The sequence below is a fragment of the Dipodomys spectabilis genome, unplaced genomic scaffold (assembly GCF_019054845.1).
Source record: "Dipodomys spectabilis isolate Male_0828 unplaced genomic scaffold, ASM1905484v1 ptg000264l, whole genome shotgun sequence".
NCBI lineage: Eukaryota > Metazoa > Chordata > Mammalia > Rodentia > Heteromyidae > Dipodomys > Dipodomys spectabilis.
Window position 1 is genome coordinate 8,818,801 of NW_024870941.1, and position 21,765 is coordinate 8,840,565.

Genomic DNA, 21,765 nt, shown 5'->3' on the forward strand with positions numbered 1-21,765 from the left:
CTCAGGACGCAGAGTATGAGCTGGGACAGGACTCAGTGTGATCAGGATCAGGGCTCAGTGTGTGAGCAGGGTCAGGACTAAGAGTATGAGCAGGGTCAGGACCTATTGTGTGAGCGGGCTTAGGACTCAGAGTGCTCAGGGTCAGGGCTCAGTGTGTGAGCAGGGTCAGGACTCAGAGTTTAAGCTGGGTCAGGACTCAGAGTTTGAGCAAGGTCAGGAATCAGTGTGATCAGGGTCAGGGCTCAGTGTGTGAGCAGGGTCAGGATTCAGTGTGGTCAGGGCCAGGGCTCAGTGTGTGAGCAGGCTCAACACAGAGTATGAGCTGGGACAGGACTCAGATTTTGAGTCGGGTCAGGACACATTGTGTGAGCAGGCTCAGTTCTCAGAGTGCTCAGGGTCAGGGCTCAGTGTGTGAGCGGGTCAGGACTCACAGTATGAGCAGGACAGGACTCAGATTGTGAACAAGGTCAGGAGTCAAAGTGTGAGTAGGGTTAGGACTCAGTGTGAGCAGAGTCAGGACGCAGAATGTGGTCAGTGCCAGGGCTCAGTGAGTGAGCCGGGTCAGGACTCAGTGTTTGAGCAGGGTCAGGGCTCAGTGTGTGTGCAGGGTCAGGACTCAGTATGGTCAGAGCCAGGGCTGAGTGTGTGAGCAGGGTCAGTACTCAGATTATGAGCAGGGTCAGCACTCAGAGTATGAGCAGGATCAGGACTCAGTGTGATCCGGGTCAGGGCTCAGTGTGTAAGCAAGGTGAGGACTCAGTGTTTCATCAGGCTCAGGACTCAGAGTATGAGCAGGGTCAGCACTCAGCGTGTGAGCAGGGTCAGGACTCAGTGTGATCAGGGTTAGGGCTCAGTGTGTGATCAGGCTCAGGACTCAGAGTATGAGCAAGGTCAGCACTCAGAGTGTGAGCAGGATCAGGACTCAGTGTGATCATGATCCGGGCTAAGTGTGTGTGCAGGGACAGGACTCAGTGTGATCAGTGTCAGGGCTCAGTGTTTGAGCTGGGTCAGGACTCAGTGTGATCAGGGCCAGGGGTCAGTGTGTGAGCAGGGTCAGGACTCACAGTATGAGCAGGGTCATGACTCAGATTGTGAACAAGGTCAGGCGTCAGTGTGTGAGCAAGTTTAGGACTCATTGTGAGCAGGGTCAGGACTCAGAGTGTAAACAGATTCTGGGCTCAGTGTGAGCAGGCTCAGGACTCAGAGTTATCAGTGTCAGGTGTCAGTGTGTGAGCAGGGTCAGGGCTCAGTGTGTGAGCAGAATCAGGGCTCAGTGTGTGAGCAGGGTCAGAACTCAGTGTGTGAGCAGGTTCAGGGCTCAGTGTGTGAACAGGCTCAATACTCAGAGTGATCTGGGTTAGGACTCAGTGTGTGAGCAAGGTCAGGACTCAGAGTATGAGTAGGGTTGGCAGTCAGAGTGTGATCAAGGTCAGGATTCACTGTGTGAGCAGGCTCAGGACTCAGAGTATGAGCAGCATCAGTACACAGAGTGTGATCAGGGTCAGGGCTCAGTTTTTCATCAGGCTCAGGATTCAGAGTATGAGCAGGCTCAGCAATCAGAGTATGAGCAGGTGAGGACTCAGAATATGAGCTGGGTCAAAGGCAGAGGGTGACTAGGGTCAGAACTCACTGTGATCAGGCTCAGGGCTCAGTGTGTGATCAGGCTCAGGACTCAGAGTCTGAGCAGGATCAGCACTCAGAGTGTGGTCATGTGTGATCATGATCCGAGCTCGGTGTGTGAGCAGGGTTAGGACTCAGAGTTATCAGGGTCAGGACTCAGTGTGTGAGCCGGGTCAGGACTCAGAGTTTGAGCAGGGTCAGGACTCTGTGTGATCAAGTCAGGGCTCAGTGTGTGAGCAGGTTCAGGACTCAGTGTGGTCAGGGCCAGGACTCAGAATGTGAGCAGGCTCAGGGCTCAGACTAATCAGGGTCAGGACTCAGTGGGTCAGCAGGCTCAGGACTCAGTGTGTGAGCAGAGTCAGGGCTCAGATGTGAGCAGGGTTAGAACTTTGTGTGTGAGCAGGCTCAAGACTCAGAGTGATCAGGATCAGGACTCAGTGTATGAGCTGGGTCAGGACTCAGAGTTTGAGCAGGGTCGGACTCAGTTTGAGCAGAGTCAGGACTCAGTGTGATCATGGTCTGGGCTCAGTGTGTGTGCGGGGTTCAGACTCAGACTGATCACGGTCTAGGCTCAGTGTGTGAGCAGGCTCAGGACTCAGAGTGATCAGGGTCAGAACTCAGTGTGTGAGCATAGTCAGGGCTCAGAGTGTGGGCAGGGTCAGTACCCATTTTGAACAGGGTCAGGACTCAGTGTGTGAGCAGGCTCAGGACTCAGTTTGTGAGCAGTTTCAGGACTCAGTATGAGCAAGATCAATACTCAGTGTGAACGGGGTCAGGATTCAGTGTGTGAGCAGGGTTAGGGCTCATTATGAGCAGGTTCAGGACTCAGCGTGAGCCTCCTCAGGACTCAGTGTGTGAGCATGGTCAGGGCTCAGTGTGAGCAGGGTCAGGGCTCAGTGTGAGCAGGGTCAGGATTCAGTGTGAACATGGTCAGTACTCGATTTTTCAGCAGGGTCAGGACTCATGTGAGCAGGGTCAGGAGTCAGTGTGAACAGGGTCAGGACTCAGTATGAACAGGGTCAGGACTCAGTGTGTGAGCAGGGTCAGTTCGTAGTGTGAGCATGGTCAGGGTTCAGTGTGTGAGCATGGTCAGGGTTCAGTGTGTGAGCATGGTCAGGGCTCAGTGTTAACAGGGTCAGTACTGGGTTTGTGAGCAGGGTCAGGACTCATGTGAACAGGGTCAGGACCAAGGTTAGGTCTCATATTGTGAACAGAACTAGAGCTCAGAGCAAGACTTATTCAGATCTTGTTAAGTATCTGAAACGGAGGGGAGGTTAGGCCTTTTGGCTTGGTAGAAGATGGCAGCTGTGGCGAACTCTAGTAGGGCAGGGCAGGGTGGACGCTGGAGCTGTGACTCAGTGAGGCCTGTGCTCTGTAAGGCTCCGTAAGGCTGTGGCTCAGCCCTACCCTCCATCCAATCAGGATGGCCTGGAGCCAGATGTATAGGAGGCTCAGAAGAGACCGCAACACTGGGCTGTAGAGCCGTTGTTTTCATTGTCTCTCTCACTTTCAAACAAATCTGTTCTAACTGGCTTAGACATCTTCCTGTCGTCTAGTTCTTTAATGGACAGAGAAGATGAATGCGAGTCCCAGAGGGTATCAGAACCTCTGAGCGCTCAGAAGGTCCACCTGTGCCAGTCACCTCCAGCTGAGGTGTGCCTGAAGCTAGATGTTCATCTCCACCCTGTGCCCTCTGCTGGGCCCTCAAGGACAAGGCCAGTTGCACCTGCACTCAGGAGGATCTGGAAAGAGATTGTGACACAAGTCTCTCTCAAACTCAGAGCCCTTCCTGCCTGTCAGCTGTCCTGCTTGTGTCCCTGCCCTGCCCATGTACCTGCCCCTGGCCTGGTCTGACCTGGAAATTCTCCACCTCCTTCTAGTACTGCCCATCACAAGCATACCTGTGCCAGGATGTGGGCAGACAATGAGAGGCTGTTCAGGGAAGCTGGAGTGCTCACACCCGTGTGCCTGAGTGCTCACATCAACTTGCTTGCATGCGGGTGGGGGGGGGGGCATGCGTGGATCCTGTGTCCTCAGCTTGGTGCTGGTGAATGGGGCCTCGGGAGACGGGAGGCATGCTACGACCCACCCTGGCTGATAACTTTGCCTGGTATGACCATGGCAGCCGCCTCTCTGAGCCTCAGTTAGTATCCAGTGGTAGGAGTGTGAGGGAGGGCCTCATTGGCTGACCCCCACCCCCATGTCCCGCCTGCCTCGCTTCCAAGGAGCTCGTGCTGGCGGTGCCACATCAGGTTCAAAGGCCCGTAGAGTAGCCCTGAGTTTGACCAGCCGGAGGAGATGAGCCGGCCTCGTGCCCGCTCTGACGGCGCTCACAAGACCACGGGAAGGACAGGCGGGGGCTGCAAGAACTACCACCGCACAGGGCCAGTGCAGTAATGGTAGCAAGGACAGGGATCCTGGGGCAGGGTGGCCTGCGACGGGAGGAGCTTCACAGAGGAGAAGATGGGCAGAGCCATCCCGAAGGGTGGATAGGAGCTTGTTAGGGGAAAGGTGGTACAGAGGAGACAGCATGTGCACAGGCCCAGGGCACCAGTGAGACCTGCCTGTGGCAACTTGAGGGAGGGAATCAGAAGGGAAGCATCAGGCAAAGGCCTGAGTCCCCGCTGCAGGTGGCCGTCTCCGTGTCGGGGAGCAAGCTGACCCCTGGGAGAGGGCCAGCCAACCCTCACCACACAGCAGAGGGGCTGCACGCTATGGTGAGGGGAAAGAGCACGCTGCAGCCCACGCCAGACGCGGCCCAGGTGCTTCCAGCCACGCCTCCTCCTGGGCCAAGTTGTGAAGGGTCTCGTGCTTTGCCCTGGACTACTTCTAGGTGTGTGTTTGTGTGTGAGTGTGTGTGTGTGTGTGTGTGTGTGTGTGTGTGCTGGTCCTGGGGCTTGAACTCTGAGCTTTTTTGCTCAACATTAGTACTTTACCACTGGAGCCTCAGCTCCACTTCTGGCTTTTTTTGTGTGTGTCCGTTTATTGGAGATAGGAGTATCATGGACTTTCCTGCCAGGACTGGCTTTGAACTGGGATCTCCTGAGTAGTTAGAGACCGCCATTGCCTGGCGCTACAGCTAGTTTTTAAAGGGAGGGCAGCCCTTCTCCTGGGTCAGGCCCTGTCCAGCTGGGACATGGCGCTGGTTCTTGGGCTGGATTGTGCCGGGCTGCGCGTCTGTTTACTGGCCTCCCGTCCCTTCCCTTCCCGGCAAGGCTTGCCTGGGCAGGGCAGAGGTGAGGAGAATTAGAGATAAAGAGCACCTTGGAGCCTGAACAATAGCCAGGTCTGTAATTAACATTTCAGCAGCTCGATACCATCACTTCCCATCTCCGCAGACTCTCCCCAGGCCTCGGCCGGCTGCTGGGAGCCAGGGGTGCCCTTCCTCACACTGAGCGGGCAGGGACACCCTGGGCCTTCTCCGTTCGCGTCCCACCCGCTCTGCCCACAGCCAGGGCCTTGGACCCAACAGGCGATCACATAAAAATACCGCTCAGGGGTAAAAATGAGAGCATGCCCCAGATAAGATTGTTACAGAGCGCAGCTGTCTTCTAGGCTCCAAGCCTAACTCGAGCCCCTGACCTGCGAAGCCAGCACGCTGCTCCCGAGCCACACCCCCAGCCCTGGATTCTGCCGGACAGAATTTCACGATGCAGCCCAAGTAGAACCCAGGCCGGGCTCACGCTCCTCCTGCCTCAGTCTCCCGAATGCCGCGATCGCCTTTGCGCCACCACAGCCCGGAAGAAGGCACGAACCTAAAAAAAAATCCAATTTTCAGTCGGCAACGTGTTGTGAAAGCACCGGGGCTGGCTCGCCGCGACGTCCAAGCCCAGGCCCAGGCTTGGATGCTCGTGGGATCACCAGGACAGAAGTCAGTGCCTGAGCGGAAGGAAGGCCCTGTAGCGGGGGGGCCCAGCCCAGGGCCATGGGGTACCCCTCCCCTCCCCCGCTTGCAGAGTCCTGTCTCTGCTTATCGAGTAGGAAGCACCTCAGTGTGGAGCTGGGGGTCTGCTTACCACCCCCGCCCCGGCATCCTCCTCTTTTTGGAGGCTGGACACTAGAGCCTTTGCCCACCCTGGCACAGGGCCCGTGGGGGGGGGGCGGAGAAGGAGGGCCTGAGGGGTCCAGGGCACGGGAAGGTCTGGCTCTGCTTCTGGCCCTGTGTCCTCCTCTGCCATGACTGCTGGTGTGGGGGTCTGGCTCACAGATGGAAGGGCCACCTGGTCCTTGGGGTCTCCCAGGCCCGGGACTGTGTGCTGAGCCCCTACCCTAAGTACATGCAATTAGGGGTGGGGGGGAGCTTGGACACCAGTTCTAGGCTGGATGCCTGCTCAGGGAGCGCCAGGCCAGCACCTGCAGCGCCAGCTGGGAGAAAACTTGAGCTGCGTGCCCTTCCCCTAGAGCTTGGTCTCCTCATCCGTGGAGGTGGGGGTCCCTGCCTCCTCCTGGAGTGTACATGAGGCTGCAGCCCGGAGACCCCGACTCTACACCAGAGACGACCCTAGCGTAGCCCAGACAGGTGGGGGCAGTGGGCGGGGCCCGGGCTCAGGCCCTGGCTGGGCCTGCGGGTGCAGGCGTGCTGCCTGGCAGGCTGGGGGTGGCGGCCCCTGGCACAAGCCCCGATGTTCTCATCTGTGAGTCAGCAGAGATGGGAACATTAATTTATATGAGTGCTGGCGCGGCTGGGACTCCAAAGACACGGAGACTTGGCTAAGGCTGGGCCTGGGGACCCCGGGCGGGGATGGAGCCAGTGTCCAGGGATGCGTCTTCAAGGGCGTCTGCTGGAAAAGCAGGGGTCTGCTGGGTATTATGGGGGGGTGGCACTTCCAATGAGCAGCAGTCTGATGGAGGAGGAGGAGGAAGGCGTCCTGGGTGCAGCACTGAGCGACTCTTCCGTGTGTTCAGCTGTGGCCTAAGGGGCTGTGGCTGGATGAGGGGCCTGGGCAGGGTGGCCTGCAGGAGCGGGGGACTGCTGGGTGGAGCAGCTGGGGTGTGGGGTGGGCCTGGACAGCCTGCAGTAGGAGGTCTGGAAGCGGGACTGGGCTGGGAGGAGGGTTCCGGGATGGACGGCAGAGCCTGGATCCAGGGCGCCGGAGCAGCGCAAGCCCTGTCCAGAACAGGGCTGGGAGAGTGGAGGAGGCCTGCAGGTGGCCGACTGACCCTTCCTCACACCCCAGGGGTGCTAGTACTCACCTCCTAGGCCGGGCTCCCCGGGGTCTGTGTAGCCACAGGTGGCCCCAAAGAGTACGCAGGGACACCCACTCTTTCCTCTGCCAGTACCTAGGATGGTGTCGGACGTGAACAGCCCGTCCTGGCTCAGTGACAGAACAGGACAGAACGGCCTCTGGCTCTGGTCGCGTCCCCCCACCCCTTCCTACCTCCTGCCCTCCCCTCTTTGCCCGGCTTCCAGAAGAAGCAGACCGGCCTGTCCCAGACTGACCTGGATGTGACCGCTGGGACTGTACAGGGTCATGGTGGGATCGAGCCCTAGCAGCAGCAGCAGCAGCAGCAGCAGCAGCAGCAGCAGCAGCAGCAGCAGCAGCAGCAGCAGCAGGGGAAATGTGTAGAGGCCTTCCTGGGGCCGGGCCCTCCTGAGCCCCGAGCCCCGGCCCTGCCCAGCTACCCTGGCCCAAGCCCTGCTCAGCTGCTGCTGCTGCTGCTCTGTGTGTGTGTGTGTGTGTGTGTGTGTGTGTGTGTGTGTGTGTGTCACAGGTCAGGGCCAGGGGGCCATGATGGTTGCCTGGGTTGGAGCAGTCAGTCTCTCACCTATAGCCAGAGGTGGGGGGCCTGGACCTGTGACCCCTCCACACCAGGCTCCTTCCCAGGGCAGCTCTCTTCCTCATCGCAGTGCGGAGCGGGGGCGGGGGGGGGGATGTGGGCAGAGGGCAAGAGTGGAGCCCGCTGCTCACCCCCTGAAAGAAACGAGCACTTTCCAACCATGATGCACAGATCATTGCACTTGGCTGGGCCACTTACAGAGAGATGGGGCTGGCGGGGGGGAGGGGCAGGGGGAGAAGGGGGAGAGAAAGAGAAAGCAAAAGAGGGAGAGAGAAAAAGAGAGAAGGAGAGAGAAGGGCAGAGAAAGGAGAGGGAGAGAGGAGAGGGAGAGAGAGGAGAGAGAGAGGAAGAGGGAGAGATGGAGAAAGATGAGAGGGAGGGAGAGAGAGAGGGAGAGTGAGGGAGGGGGAGAGAGGGGAAGATGGACAGAGAGAGAGGGAGAGGGAGAGGGAGAGGGAGAGGGAGAGGGAGAGGGAGAGGGAGAGGGAGAGGGAGAGAGCGAGCAGGCGCAGGGACAGCTCATCATGAGTGCATCACAATCTTCTTGGTCAATCTTCACCTGCAGGGCATTCTCAGATCAGGCTTGAAAGGCAGCAAGTCGGAGGTTTCTATCCACAGACAGGTGCTGTGCATCTACCACCATTAAGGAGCTTGGAATATTCCCACCAAGAAACCAACACTGGAGACCAGCCCTCCCCAGTCCTCCTCAGCCCTCCCTGGCCCTCCTCAGCCCTCCCTGGCCCTCCTCAGCCCTCCCTGGCCCTCCTCAGCCCTCCCTGGCCCTCCTCAGCCCTCCCCAGCCCTCCGCAGCCCTCCGCAGCCCTCCCCAGCCCTCCTCAGTCCTCCTCAGTCCTCCTCAGCCCTCCCCAGCCCTCCCCAGCCCTCCTCAGCCCTCCTCAGGCCTCCACAGTCCTCCTCAGGCCTCTTCAGCCCTCTCCAGCCCTCCTCAGCCCTCCCGAGCCCTCCCCAGCCCTCCTCAGCCCTCCCAACCCTCCCCAGCCCTCCTCAGCCCTCCCCAGTCCTCCTCAGCCCTCCCCAGCCCTCCCCAGCCCTCCTCAGCCCTCCCCAACCCTCCCCAGCCCTCCTCAGTCCTCCTCAGCCCTCCACAGTCCTCCTCAGTCCTCCTCAGCCCTCCCCAGCCCTCCCCAGCCCTCCCCAGCCCTCCTCAGTCCTCCTCAGCCCTCCCCGGCCCTCCCCGGCCCTCCCCGGCCCTCCCCAGCCCTCCCCAGCCCTCCCCAACCCTCCCCAGCCCTCCTCAGTCCTCCTCAGCCCTCCACAGTCCACCTCAGGCCTCTTCAGCCCTCTCCAGCCCTCCCCGGCCCTCCCCAGCCCTCCTCAGCCCTCCCCAGCCCTCCCCAGCCCTCCTCAGTCCTCCTCAGCCCTCCCAGCCCTCCTCAGTCCTCCCCAGCCCTCCCCAGCCCTCCCCAGCCCTCCACAGTCCTCCTCAGGCCTCTTCAGCCCTCTCCAGCCCTCCCCGGCCCTCCCCAGCCCTCCTCAGCCCTCCCCAACCCTCCCTAGCCCTCCTCAGTCCTCCTCAGCCCTCCCCAGCCCTCCCCAGCCCTCCTCAGCCCTCCCCAGCCCTCCTCAGCCCTCCCCAGCCCTCCACAGCCCTCCCCAGCCCTCCACAGTCCTCCTCAGGCCTCTTCAGCCCTCTCCAGCCCTCCCCGGCCCTCCCCAGCCCTCCTCAGCCCTCCCTAGCCCTCCCCAGCCCTCCTCAGTCCTCCTCAGCCCTCCCCAGCCCTCCCCAGCCCTCCACAGTCCTCCTCAGGCCTCTTCAGCCCTCTCCAGCCCTCCCCGGCCCTCCCCAGCCCTCCTCAGCCCTCCCCAGCCCTCCCCAGCCCTCCTCAGTCCTCCTCAGCCCTCCACAGTCCTCCACAGTCCTCCTCAGCCCTCCTCAGCTCTCCCCAGCCCTCCTCGGCCCTTCCCAGCCCTCCCCGGCCCTCCCTGGCCCTCCCTGGCCCTGAAAGCCCCCATGCCCCCCAGACCCTGGTGTGGAAGAGCACACACCCCCCGCCCGCCCCGCGGCTGGCTTCCTCAGTGTCTCCTCTCTGTGGCCTCCTGTGCCATGGCTGGGGAGTGCCCATGGCGGGCTGGGGGGCAATCCTAGTGGTCGTCCACTGGGGGGACGCAGTCAGGGGGCATGCCCAGGCCCGGGACCCTGCCCTCCGGGCCTGCCCTCCCTTTGGTGCTGGCACTATGACTTGCGGACGCTGGCCTCCCCAGGGCGAGCTGCCCCCCTGAGAGTCGGGTAGGCGTGGCAGGCCCTGCCTGAGGGGCTGTGCAGGGAACGGTGGCAAGAGAGGGCAGTAGATGGCAGGTGGCTGGGTTGGGTGGCCTCGGCCAGGCGTGGCTGCGAGGTTCCCGGGGCGGGGCATGAATGCAGAAGATGCGGGCTGCAGGGGTCTCCCGGTCCGACCCCTACAGGGGGACAGCTGTGCAGCTCTCAGAGCTCCTGGTGCTTGTGAGTTAAGATTCCTACCAGGAGCTCCGTGCTGAGGCTCCAGTATTCTTCCCAGGCCTCCAGGGCCTGGGCTCCTTCCTGCCACCGCCTGCCTCAGCCAATCACAGGAGGCAGAGCTCAGGGGGACAGCCAGGGCGCCAGACGGGGGCTCAGGGTGGGAGACGGGTCAGGGGTCAGGAGCTTTGTAGAAGTACGCCTGACCTCTCCCTGGCCGGGTCCCCCTGAAGACAGCTTGCTTCGTGGAAGCCACTCAAGCCAGACTCCCCAACCTCCTTTCCAGGTTTAACACCGATGGGAGGGGGTACTGGAAACTGGGAGGCTGGAAGGAGTTGGGGTCCTGACTGGCTGCGGTGATGGTGGGAACACGGTTGGGTGACCTCCACCACCACGCTGACATCATGTGGGCTTTGGAAACCAGGCCTGGGCGTGGCCTGTCGGCCGCGGCCTCACCCTGGGCCTCCTGGGCAGGGCGCTGGGCCGACCTCCACTCCAGCAGCAGGGCTGCACGGCTCTTCCCAGGAGCAGGGCTGCTTCTGCACCTCTTGCCGCTGCCGCTGCTCCTGTCTTCCACCTCAGCCTGGGAGAGGGGAGTGTGGCTGGGGCTCAGCTCTGTCCTCCGTGGGAAAGAAGAGCTCTGGGCCTGCAAATAGCCCGGGATGGACAAAAATAACCCCGGCCTCCAAAACAGAACATGGAAAATTAAATAGAGGACACGAGCATCAGCCAGCACTCTCCAGAGCCAGCCTCTTATTTGGGAGGTGGGTGTTGACCTCCTTCTTTAGGAGCAAGGCAACTGCGGTCCAGGGAGGGGAAGTGACCCTGCCTGAGACATTCTGCCAGCCAGCCAGGCTCTGGTCACCTATGCGCCCCTGAGTGGCCTGCTGCTACACACACCTCGCCTTGCTTCCCCCAGATGAACACTCCTACACACCCCTCAAAGCCCAGCGCAGCGTCCCTTGCTCTGCAGAGTCCCTCCCGGGTCAGTGCAGAGCTTGGCCAGGACCCTTCTCCTTGTGAATTCTGAGCTCTTTGTGGGCAGGGGTGGCGCCTCACTTGTCACCAGCCCCTCCCCTCCCCCCTTCCCCCTCCCCCCCGTTCCACACCAGGTTTATGGCAGATGCGCAGTCACTGTTTGCTGAGTGACTAATCCAGGGCCCAGTCATGTGCGTGCTGATGACATTGCGCCTGTTTTCGTCGCAAGGAAATGGAGCCTCAGGGAGGCAAAGTCTCCTGCCTGTAGGTCACACCACTAAGGGCTGGACCTGGATTTGATCTCAGCCCCTGGGCTGTCTGGGTCTACCTGGAACCAGCCCTGGGCTCCGGGGGCACTGGGCAGCCTTTGCCTCTTCCTCTCTGTGGACAGGCCTGGTCTTTGTCTTCTGCATGAGCTCCGAAGCGTCCCAGGCCTGGGGACATTCTCTGTCCAGAGCCTCGGCAGGGGCGTGCGAGGGGCCGCCCAGCCACCCGTCTGCCCGACACACAGACTCACAGTGCACAGGCGCTCGAGGGCCGGGGGGGGGGGGGGGTGAGGCCAGGACAGGGTGGACAGAGAGGCGGTGAGGTGGCTCGGGGATTCGGGAACGCTGAGGGCCAGGTCTTGTCCACCCCTTTCTACCCCTGGCTTCCCAAAGTCGGGCTGATCAGGGCAGAAGGGAGATGGAAGGCTCTAGAGCCGTCGCAGTGAAGCAGGGATTTCGGGTGTGTTGCACAGTCCAGGTGCCGGGATTCTGGCTCCTCCAGCTCTGCTGTCCCCTCTGGCTCAGGCAGCGGGCGGATGAGAGGTGTTCTGTGAGGATAGTGGGGCCGTGGCAGGTGGATGGAAGGAAGAGAGAAGGGGGAACCGGGACCCAGGACTGGTGGCTGGTTGGCCGTCGGGCAGGTCTGCTGGTCCCTCTGTCCCGACAGGTGAGTCTCCTCTGCCTCACCTCGGAAGCCAGGGCCGCTGAGTGATTCACACTCTGGCCGTTGCCTCCTGGCGTCTGTCTGTCCATCTGTCTGTCTGCAGCTTCCTCGCCGTCTGGCTCGGGGCAGGTGCCAGCGCGCTGTGGTTAGAACGGCCCAGAGCTGTTTGCCAGCTCAGCCCAGCCTTGGCGTTTCTCTCTTCTGCCCACACAGTGGGCTCAACGGCCAGGCGGTGCGACTCAGTGGCAGGCCCGCGGCGCTGCTGGGCTCTCCAGGAGATGGTGAGGGAGGTTCTTCGCCAGCAGACCCAGTGGCATCCTAGGCCCACGGAGGCCACAGTCCCCACCTGTGGAGGCCTCGCTGCGTGGCCTGAGGCCCCCCTACTCCTGGGGTCCCCCAACTCCTCCTCCTCCCTGCCATCACAGCAAAGATAATCCTGGCCCAGCAGGGCAGGGCAGAGAGTGGCTCTGTCATGTCCAGCCGCTAGCTGAGGCTCAGAGGGGCCTGGCCAGGCTGGAGTGAACTGACCAGACTGAGAGGCAGGCTTCGGCCTGGAGGTGGCCAGTTCCAAGGGCTTCTGTCTTCTTGACTTGGTGCCACTGCTCGGCTGAGCAGTCTCCGGGTTGGGCATGGCTGGTGATGGACCCGAGGCCTCTGCTACCTATTCCATACCAGCAGCGCCACCTGCTGGGGACAGCTCCGTGCAAATGGCATTGCCTGCCTGGATGCTAAGGCTGGGGTCCATGGGCAGCCTTAGCCAAGGTCACTCAGCTCCCCGTGGCCAGGGGAGGCTGAGAACCTGAGAATTCTGCAGCCAGGCTCCAGCCTGGCTGAGCTCTGTCCCTCTGCCCTGTGTACGTGCAGAAGCAGGACCTATTCACGCTGAGGGATGGGGGTCTACGCAGTCTCTACCATTGTGGTCTGTCCCAGTGCATGTGTACTGGTGTGTGCACCTGTGTGTGCGTGTGTATGTGTGCGTGCACAGATGTCCCATAGGGAGACCTCAGACTGTGTCAGGCATGGGGTAGGTGGAGGGACATGGCTAAACAGTGAGTGAGTGAATGAATTAGTGAATGGAAGCCATGCTTTCCTTATTAAGCTCAGATGAGTAAGTAGTCACTAAGTGATCACCAATGTTAGACACACACACACACACACACACACACACACACGCATAGACCCATATAACTATACAACACACGGACATATGCACATAGACCCCCCCCCCCCACATATATAGACTTACACACATGCATATGCTTGGACCATATATGTAAAGTCCACTCCTGGGAGACCAGGACAGATTCCTCCCTCCTCTTGGCTAAGTTTCTGCCCAGTACCTGTGTCACCTAGATAACTGGCACACCTGGAAGCTGTCACCTCCCCCTCCTGCTAGGCCACACCCTGGGCCATTGACCCTGGGAGGGTCCCAGGCTCTGCGGTCACATGCCCATCAGGTGTGGCCACACCTTCCCTCACCTGGTCACACCTTCTCCCCTGCCCACGGCCCCTTCTTTACGCCTTGTGCGTCTCCACCATGCACGGTAGGGGCACAGGGGCAGCAGTTCGGTAATAATAAAACTTCTCTTCCTACCTGAATACCACGTGGTATTCTCACTAATTGGCTACCTACTTTAAGTTACCTTATGTAAGGGTAGGTAGGTTTCATTAGGTAGCCGGTAAAGAGAACACCACGTGCTATTCAGGCAGGAGAAGTTTATTTACTGAACTGCTGCTCCAGCGGTGCAGGGTAGAGAGGCGACCCACCCCTGGGCCAGGACTGATCTAGGCCAGGGACAGGAAGAGGTGTGGCCAGGTGGGGGAAAGGTGTGGCCACACTGGATCCAGATGTGACCTCAGGGTCCAGGACCCTCCTAAGGTCAGATGGGAGGCATGTGACCAGAGGTGGCCCAGGATGTGACCTAGCAGGAGGGGAAGGTGACTGCTCCCAGGTCTGCCAGTTACCTAGGTAACAGATACTGGGCGGAAACTTAGCCAAGAGGTAGAGAGGTGTCCCTGTGCAGACCTTACACCTTACAATACACACACACATACATAGGGACAGACTCACAGACACCTAGACCCACACATGTGATAGGCACACATGCGCAGACTGTGGTAAACATGTGCGCGCCCCTAAATACATACACATTTACTTCACAACTTCATCTTGGGGCAGAGTGAGTCAATTGACCCCTGGAGAGAAGGGGACACTGAGGCTCAGGAAGACAAGTTACCTGGCTGGAGGTTGGGGAAGCTGGGTGGAGGCTGGGGCGGGTGCCACCCTGTCACCTGGGTCCTGAGCGCCCCTTTTGGGAGCCTGCTGAGGTTCCAGAAGCTTCGCTGTGGAAAGGACAGGACGGAGCAGAGCATGGCCCCCATCCGGCTGCGCCTGCTTCTAGGAGGAACACTACCGGTGGGTGGGGTGGGCAGTCCCTCACAGCCCCCCACCCCGTCCTAGGGCACTGTTCTGTCTGCACATTTGCAATGTGTGCAGCTGGACGCTGGAGCCGGGGCACCTCCGGGCCCAGGCCTGTGCTCTTCCGCAGTAGGAGGTCCGCCACCACGGAATGCAGGGGCTTTCTCAGAGACCCAGGGTTTCGCTGGGGGAGAGGGCAGGCTGGGTGTGGGCAGCTGGCAAGGGCCGAGCATGTAGCACCCCACCCAGCCTCCCCAGGCTCTGGTGGTCCCCACCTGTCCCGCGGGGCCCCTTGGTCAGCAATCTGTGGACCCAGCCATAGAAAACACAGAAGCCGCCAGGCCCAGCAGGAGCGCGCCCGCACGGGAGCCCGCAGCTGCTGGCATTTCCCGACTTGCCTCCGGGTCTGGCTGGGTCTCTGATGGGTGGCTGTGCAGCCAGGGGTCCTGCAGTATGGCCTGCAGTGTGCTATGAAGGTGCCGGGTACACCCTCAGAATCCTGTTCTGAGCAGGGCGCATGCCCACCCTACCCAAGTTCAGGCCAGGCCCTGCCCGTGGGGCGGGCGCCTGGCGGGCCTCCTGTGCCCTGTGATTGCGCCTCGGCACCCGGTGAGGCCTCGCTGCACTCGGAGTGCGCCCAGCTCCACTTGCGGAGGGCTGCGGGGTCCTGGGAGGTGGGTGAACAGAGATTTCCACCTCGTCTCAGACGCTGACTGGCTGTGAGGGCTGGCGGCAGGTGTGACAGGATGGAGAGGGGGTCGGGGGCCTGGCAGGCAGGGGGCCTCAGGACGCGACCCCTGCCAGCTTCTGCTGCCCCCACTTTAGTATTTCTGGCCTTGGGGTTCCGGGGTACCTGTGGGTGCTACACCTTCTCCTACACAGGATGAAGCTGGGACAGTCCAGCAGGCAGCTGACTTTGGCCCCCTCTTTCTTTCTCTCTCTCTCTCTCTCTCTCTCTCTCTCTCTGTCATAGGTTGTAGGGATTGAACTTAGGGCGTGGGAGCTATCCCTGAGCCTCTTTGTGTTCAAGGCTGGCTCTCTACCACTTGAACTACAGTGCCATTTCTGGTTTTCGACTGGTTCATTGGAGATAAGAATCTCACGTGGACTTTTCTGCCTGGGTTGGCTTTGAGCCATGACCCTCTCATCTCAGCCTCCTGAGTAGCTAGGATGACCGGCGTGAGTCACTGGTGCCCTGCTGCCCTGCCAGCCCCTTCTCGTGTAAAATGGGATGAGGGCCCTTGGCCCTGCCACCTTCCGTGGGAGGAGCTGGAGGAGCGGAAGAGTCCTGCCCTGGGTAGTGGTCCCTGTCTCAAGGGACGCCCAGCCAGGACAAGGATGGGAAGCCCCGGGTGAGCCAGGGAGGGCAGGGGGAGGTCTCGGGGTCTTTGAGGGCCCAGCACTGGGCTGCTAACTTGGGTAGGACTGTCTGAGTCCCACCCAGCTGTAGTGCCAGGCTGCCCGGCCCGGGGGGCGGGGCTCAGAGCGCTGCCCAGGCAGGGTGCTGCTGGCCACGCTCTGGGCATTGGTCTGTGTAGAATGTGATGCAGGCTGCCTGGAGCCCTCCCTGGGCTGGCTGGAGAGCTGGGAGCTCCGGGGGTAAGGAGTCCCACGGAAACAGGGTCAGGGCCATGCAGGGGCCCAGGAGGGGCAGGAGAGCGTGTGTGGAGGAGCCGCTCCCACCTGCCCTGCCCTGCCCTCCCCCTCCTCTTGCCCTTCCCCCCCTCCCCTCCCACCCTGGACTGGACCCCTCTGGGGCCGGGGTCCTAGGTGACATTCCCCGGGGCTCTGACCTTGTGGCCCACAGCCTTCAGTGGCTCCTCTTTCTGGGGTGGGAGCGGCCTGCACCCCGGGTGGGGAGGTCTGGTGGGGGCCCCAGCTGCAGATTTGGGTAGCACTGGGCGGGGGGGGGGGTTGGGGGTCATGACTCCCAGCCTCAGTTTCCTCCATGAACGTGAGCAGAGCCAGGGGCTTGTATGTGTGTGTGTGTGTGTGTGTGTGTGTGTGTGCGCGCGTGTGCGCGTGAAGGGGGGAGGGCCATGGCGTCCACTTTACCACAGTCCCCTCACATCCTGCTGGTCTCTTCCAAAGGTGTAGAGGGGGGTTCATGGAGCCCCAGCACCCAGAGCCTATATGGAGGAGGTGAGAGGGTGCCTGGAGCCCCAGCATTCAGGCTCTGCCTCCAGGAGGTGCCTGAGAGCAGGAGGAGCAGCAGGGACGGGGGAGGGAGGGGAGAGGAGGGGACACAGCGTGAGCCGGGGAGGATCAGATCGTAGGACGCATCCAGATCCAGCTCTGCCAGGGCCTCAGCCGTCCAGGCCTCCAGGAAGCCGGGACAGGCGCCGGGGGTGACATTTCCTGCTATTAATGGCGGTGAATCTAAACAGGTCCTAATATTTACCTCTAGACGCCTCCGGCCTCCGAGGGTGCCAGACTTCAGAGTGATGAGCCCTGTCCAGCCAGAGCCTCTCCACCCGCAGCCTCCTCACCCACAGCCTCCCCAGCCAGGGCCAGAGATGAGCACCAGAGGCCTGGGTGGAGCCCCTCCAGGCTGACCTCCCCCCCATCTCTCTGGCCTCCTAGGGCCTGGGGGGGAGGGGTGGCAAGCCCCTCCCCACCTCCAGACCCCACTTGGTAACAGGGATGGACTCAGTGGATGACGGGCATGGGCCGAGGGTCTGCCGCTCAGCTCTGTGCCCTTCCCGTGCCCAAGATGTGGGCTGGAGTGGGGGCCACGCCCGTCCCTCCTCCCCAGGCTGCCCCACCAACGCCTCCTGGCAGCCGGAGCTTGAGTTGTGGAGCACAGAGTGGTAAACAGCGTTGATTCAGAACCAGAACTTGTGGTGAAGGGTGTTGTTTACAGCAGATATAAATACACGCACCATTTCACGTCACGCAGGCCTTTTGAGAATCCAGGCTGGGAGAACATAGCCAGGGAGAGCCAGAGACTCACACCCTGGTCTGTGGGACCCAGCCGGGCCTGGCCTCACCCACCAAGCTCTGGGGCCAAGTGGCTGAGGGAGCTGTGCGGCCTAGACAAAGGTCCTGGGGTAGATGCCTCGACCTCCAGGCACTTGGCTGAGGACTGGGAGTGGCTGAGGGGAAACCCAGGTTCAGCTTGTGCTGGAAGAGCCATGGGAGTCCGCGGGAGTGTGGACGTGCCTGCGCCCTGCCCCCTGGAAACGTGGCTGCTCCCGCCCGGGCCCAGGTGTCCTTCACCTGAGATCCTGCCCTTCTAGGCCCCACGAACTCAGGTTGAGCGGCAGGGTTTTCTGCTGGGGATGGAAGTGTGTGTGTGTGTGTGTGTGTGTGTGTGTGTGCTGGAACTGGGGATTGAACTTGGGGCCTGGAGCATCCTCTAGCTTTTCTGTTCAAGGTTACCACTCTACCACATGAGCCATGGCTACACTTCTGGCTTCCTGGCAGTTAATTAGCGATAAAAGTCGCACAGACTTTCCCGCCTGGGCTGGCCTTGCGATCTTTAGATCTCAGCCTCCTGAGTGGCTGCGATTGCTTGGCTCGTCCCCGTTAGAAACTCATCCTAAAGGAATTAGTTGCAGAAAAATGGCAACTTTTCCACCTTCAGGCCTAGTGGCAGCCATTTACTCTTTAGTGTGAATCAGAGTGCTGACCAGCAAAGAACCGGGAGGGGGGAGCTGTGGTGGGGATGCAGAGGGAAAGGTGGGGTGGGGCTGGTGGGACACAGAACACTGGCAGAGGACAGGCGTGTGCTGTGAGGGGGGGCATGAGCCTGCATGTCAAGTCAAAGTAGCTGGTGCACCTGGTCCCTTACTGGCCCCCAGAGCCGCCTGGGACCCACTGTGGCCCAGACTGCTCCTTGGTCTGAGCATCCCTCCCGCTGCGCCCGCCTCTCTATGCATGGCGGCTCTCAGAGGTCACAGGGGTCATCATGGCCACTTGGGTGGGCACGGGGAAGCCATGATCAAACTCCGGGGCCTCGAGACTCCCCTGGGATGGATCAGAAAAAAGCAGAGCCCCCGACCCATGATATCCAGGCTCCTCAGGGAGCATGGCAGTCAGACCACGAGACCCCTGATTCTCACCCCTCTGGCTCTTCTGAGTGGGGATGTGAACACAGGCAGCCCTGGGAAAGAGCTCTGGGCTGGGGGCCTCCGGGCTGTGAGCCCCTGTGAGGATGCTCGGTGGGCTAGCAGAGTGTCTCCAGACGCCCGGCCCAGCTACCTCCTGCCCTGAGGTCCAGGGGACCCCACCCTATGGGGCCGAGAACCCCATGAGCCTCGGCCCCTCTGAGCTTCCCTGCGTGGGTCGGGGATGTACAGGTAGGAGCTGCTGACCGGTATGTCCACCGCTCTTCAGCACCCAGCCATGACCGGCACAGGAGGAGGCTCCCGGACGCTGGACAATGTGAATGAAAGCGTGTGGGAGGCAATCCTGGAGTCTAGCCCAGAGGACGGGATCGGCGGCCAAGCCAGTGCCATGTCCCTTGCTGTGGAAGGCACAGTCCAGGTCAGCGCTGGCCCGGTCCCCCCTGCTCCTGGAGGAGACAAAGCGGGTCTCCTTGGCCGGCAGGCCTGGGTTTCAGCTGCTATGCATCTTTGTTTCAGGTTTCCTCGTCCACAGGACCAGACGTTCCCCCCATCCTCGGGGGAAGGAGGGGCGGTCTCCGTACCATTCCCGGGCAGAGGTGGGGGCCCAAGCAGTTTCCACAGAAGCTGCAGTAGGAGGCGTCTGGTGTTCGGGGAGGTGGGGAGGGGTTTGGTTCTAACCCTGTCCAGGGTGACACCTGTGTGCGGCTTCCCCTTCCAGCACCAAGAAGCGAGCAAAGGCAGCCTCTCCCTGGCCAGGTGCTAGCCCAGCGCCCCGCAGCGCGCCCTGTGCTGTCCTGCTCTCTGAGCGGCTCCCAGAGGCCCGCGGGCTTCAGAGAGGGACCTTCCTCACTGCACACGGCTCTCACATCACCCGCAGTTCTCTTTCTGTTCTTGTCCTCCCATCTGTCTGCCTATCTGTCTGTCTGTGCATTAGGGTAGGTGTGGATCTCCAGGTTGCTTTGTGTGGAGTCCTGAGAAGCTAGAATCTTTATTCCTTTGCCCAAGGGGCTTCTCCTGGGGACAAATGAGCTGGGTGAGGAGCAGCTCTTGGGTCAGCTCCTGGCTGCCCTTCTGCATTTTCACTGGACACTACATAGGCACAGGGCAGGCAAGGAGCTGGCACTCTGACCACTCCACCCCATCTGGGGCCCACAGCAGACATTGCTAATCAACCACAGCTCTGTGGCTTTAGGATGTGGATGCAGTAGCACTGGGGAGCTATCCCCAATTGATCAACGGTGCTGCCCCTGGCCCACCAAGGTGTCTGGGCTAGCAACCAGAGCCTCCAGCTCTGGCCCCGGCAGAGTGTAGTTACCTATGGCTCAGGCCCATTGGTCACGGGCTGGGTGAGGGCTGGAGGGCCGGTGCCGGGCACGTGACGGGAGCCGGAGCCCTTGCGCATGCTGACCGCGTCCACACTGCAGGGCTCCAGCTCGGCTGCCTGCCGCTGGTGGAAGAGACCACGGACCGTGGCCTGGAAGCCGCTGGTCACGAAGCAGTAGACGATGGGGTCCATGCAGCTGTTGAGGCTGCTGAGGGTCACGGCCACGTGGTAGACCACGAGGCTCGTTGGGTGTGGCACGCCGGGCCACAGAGCCACGGCCACCTGGTGCGCATGGAAGGGCGTGAAGCAGATGAGGAAGATGATGAGCACGGTGAGCAGGAGCTGCACGGCGCGCACGCGGCGCCGGCGGCCCTGGCTCAGCAGGCCGGGCCTGGAGAGCGCGCACACCATGCGGCCGGTGAAGGCGCCCAGGACGAGCAGCGGCAGCAGGAAGGCCAGCACGGTGAGCGCCAGCATGCGGCAGCAGGGGCGCGGGCCCGCGGCCGTGCCCAGCACCGCCAGCGTCACTGTGCCCACGGCCACCCACACTGCGGCGCACGCGGCCCGGGCGCAGGCGGGCTGGCGCCAGCGGCGGGCACCATCGGGCTGCACGATGGCCAGGTAGCGGTCCACGCAGATGCAGGTGAGGAAGAGGATAGAGCAGTGCATGTTGAGGAAGTAGCCGAAGACGTGCGGGAAGGCGCAGCGCACGCAGCCCTGCGCGCCGTAGAACACCGCGAAGCGCGTGGGCAGGGACAGGCCCACCAGCAGGTCCGTCACCGCCAGGTTGATGGTGTAGGTCACCGAGGGCGTCGAGGCCCGCGTGCGGCAGCAGAAGACGTACAGCGCCAGCCCGTTGAGCACCAGCCCCGCCAGGAAGATGACCCCGTGCGCCACCATCAGCGCCAGCCACAGGCGCGGGAAGGCGGCATGCAGCTCCTCGTCCAACGCCGCAAACAGCTGGAACAGCGGCATCTCCGCTGTGCTGCCATTGGTCCAGGCTCCCGCCGTGGCATTGGGGGCTGCTGCAGGCCAGGGCCCCGTGGGGGCAGCGGAGGGCATGGCGGTGGCCAGAGCACCGGGACCTAGAGCAGGGGGAGCGGGGACTGGCATCAGCCTGGCACTCGGTGTGCCCACCCCAGCTTGATCTACCCATTCTCTCCTGTTACCCGGACCTGTGCTTGCTGTGGGTGGGGTCTGTGTGTGTGTGTGTGTGTGTGTGTGTGTGTGTGTGGCACAAAACACTAAGGTGCTGGTGGCTCACGCCTGTCATCCTAGCTACTCAGGAAGCTGAGATCTGAAAGCCAGCCTGGGCAAAGGTCTCTGAGACTCTTATCTCCAAGTAACCAGAAAAAAAACCAGATGCTGGAGCTTTGATTCAAGTGATGGAGCACCAGCCTTGAGCAGAAAAAGCTAAGAGACAGCGCTCAGGCTCTGAGCTTAGGCCCCAGTAGCAGTGCACGCATGCGTGCGCACGTGCACACCCATACCCACACACCATTCCGGACTGTCCTTGCTGGCCAGGTGGACACACACGTGCCTCTCCACACTCTCCAAACAAGTCCATGGGACCTGGCAGTGCCCTCAGGACGGGTGCCAATCCTGGCTCTTCCCCACACTTGCTGTGCATTCTCAGGCAAGTCAATTAACTGTCCTGTGCCTTGCTCCCCAATCTGTACTCTGGGTCCCCTTGCTCCTGGAAGGGGACTGAGCTCCATGGGACCACCAAGGGGGCAGTGATGATTGGCTGACAGATGGTGTCTGGAGAGCCGTTTTGGAGGGACAGAGCTTGGCCCGCCGGGGGCCTCCGAGCGGCTTGCCCCGCTCTGCCCACGCCCTCCAGGCTGCTTCTGTTCACCTCCTCCCGGGGAGGCTGGTCAGCTGGGCATGGGGCTGGGATGGCTCTCAGCGCGCCCGCCCCTGCCCCCCTGTCCCTGGAGCCCCAGGTCTTCATCCCCCGTGCCTTGCTGGGGCTGGAGCCTGGAGCCAGGCCTCAGCCGGGAGCTGGCCGGGCCAGCTGCTGTGGTCAGATAAACATGGGGCAGAGAGGCTGGCGGGGTGCAGGCCAGGCGGTGGGGTCCCGGGCTGGGCCCACTGTTTATGTTCCTGCTGAGGCGTGTTTAACTCGGCCCAGATTTATTCCTTTATTTATAAAGGAAGGGTTAACGGCATCCCACCCCCTCCACAGTGG

General features: G+C 61.5%; 1 protein-coding gene across 1 annotated transcript; it reads right to left on the reverse strand.

The window, feature by feature from the left end:
* Nucleotides 1–19,565: 19,565 nt before the first annotated feature.
* On the reverse strand, nt 19,566–20,636 carry Gpr20 (G protein-coupled receptor 20). The gene has a single exon (XM_042699902.1). It carries the CDS (start codon nt 20,634–20,636, stop codon nt 19,566–19,568), a length of 1,071 nt encoding a protein of 356 aa, XP_042555836.1.
* Between the last annotated feature and the right edge of the window lie 1,129 nt (nt 20,637–21,765).

What these genes read in the sequence shown, in the direction of transcription:
- Gpr20 (XM_042699902.1), bottom strand. Translation starts at nt 20,636, where the DNA reads ATGCCCTCCGCTGCCCCCACGGGGCCCTGGCCTGCAGCAGCCCCCAAT.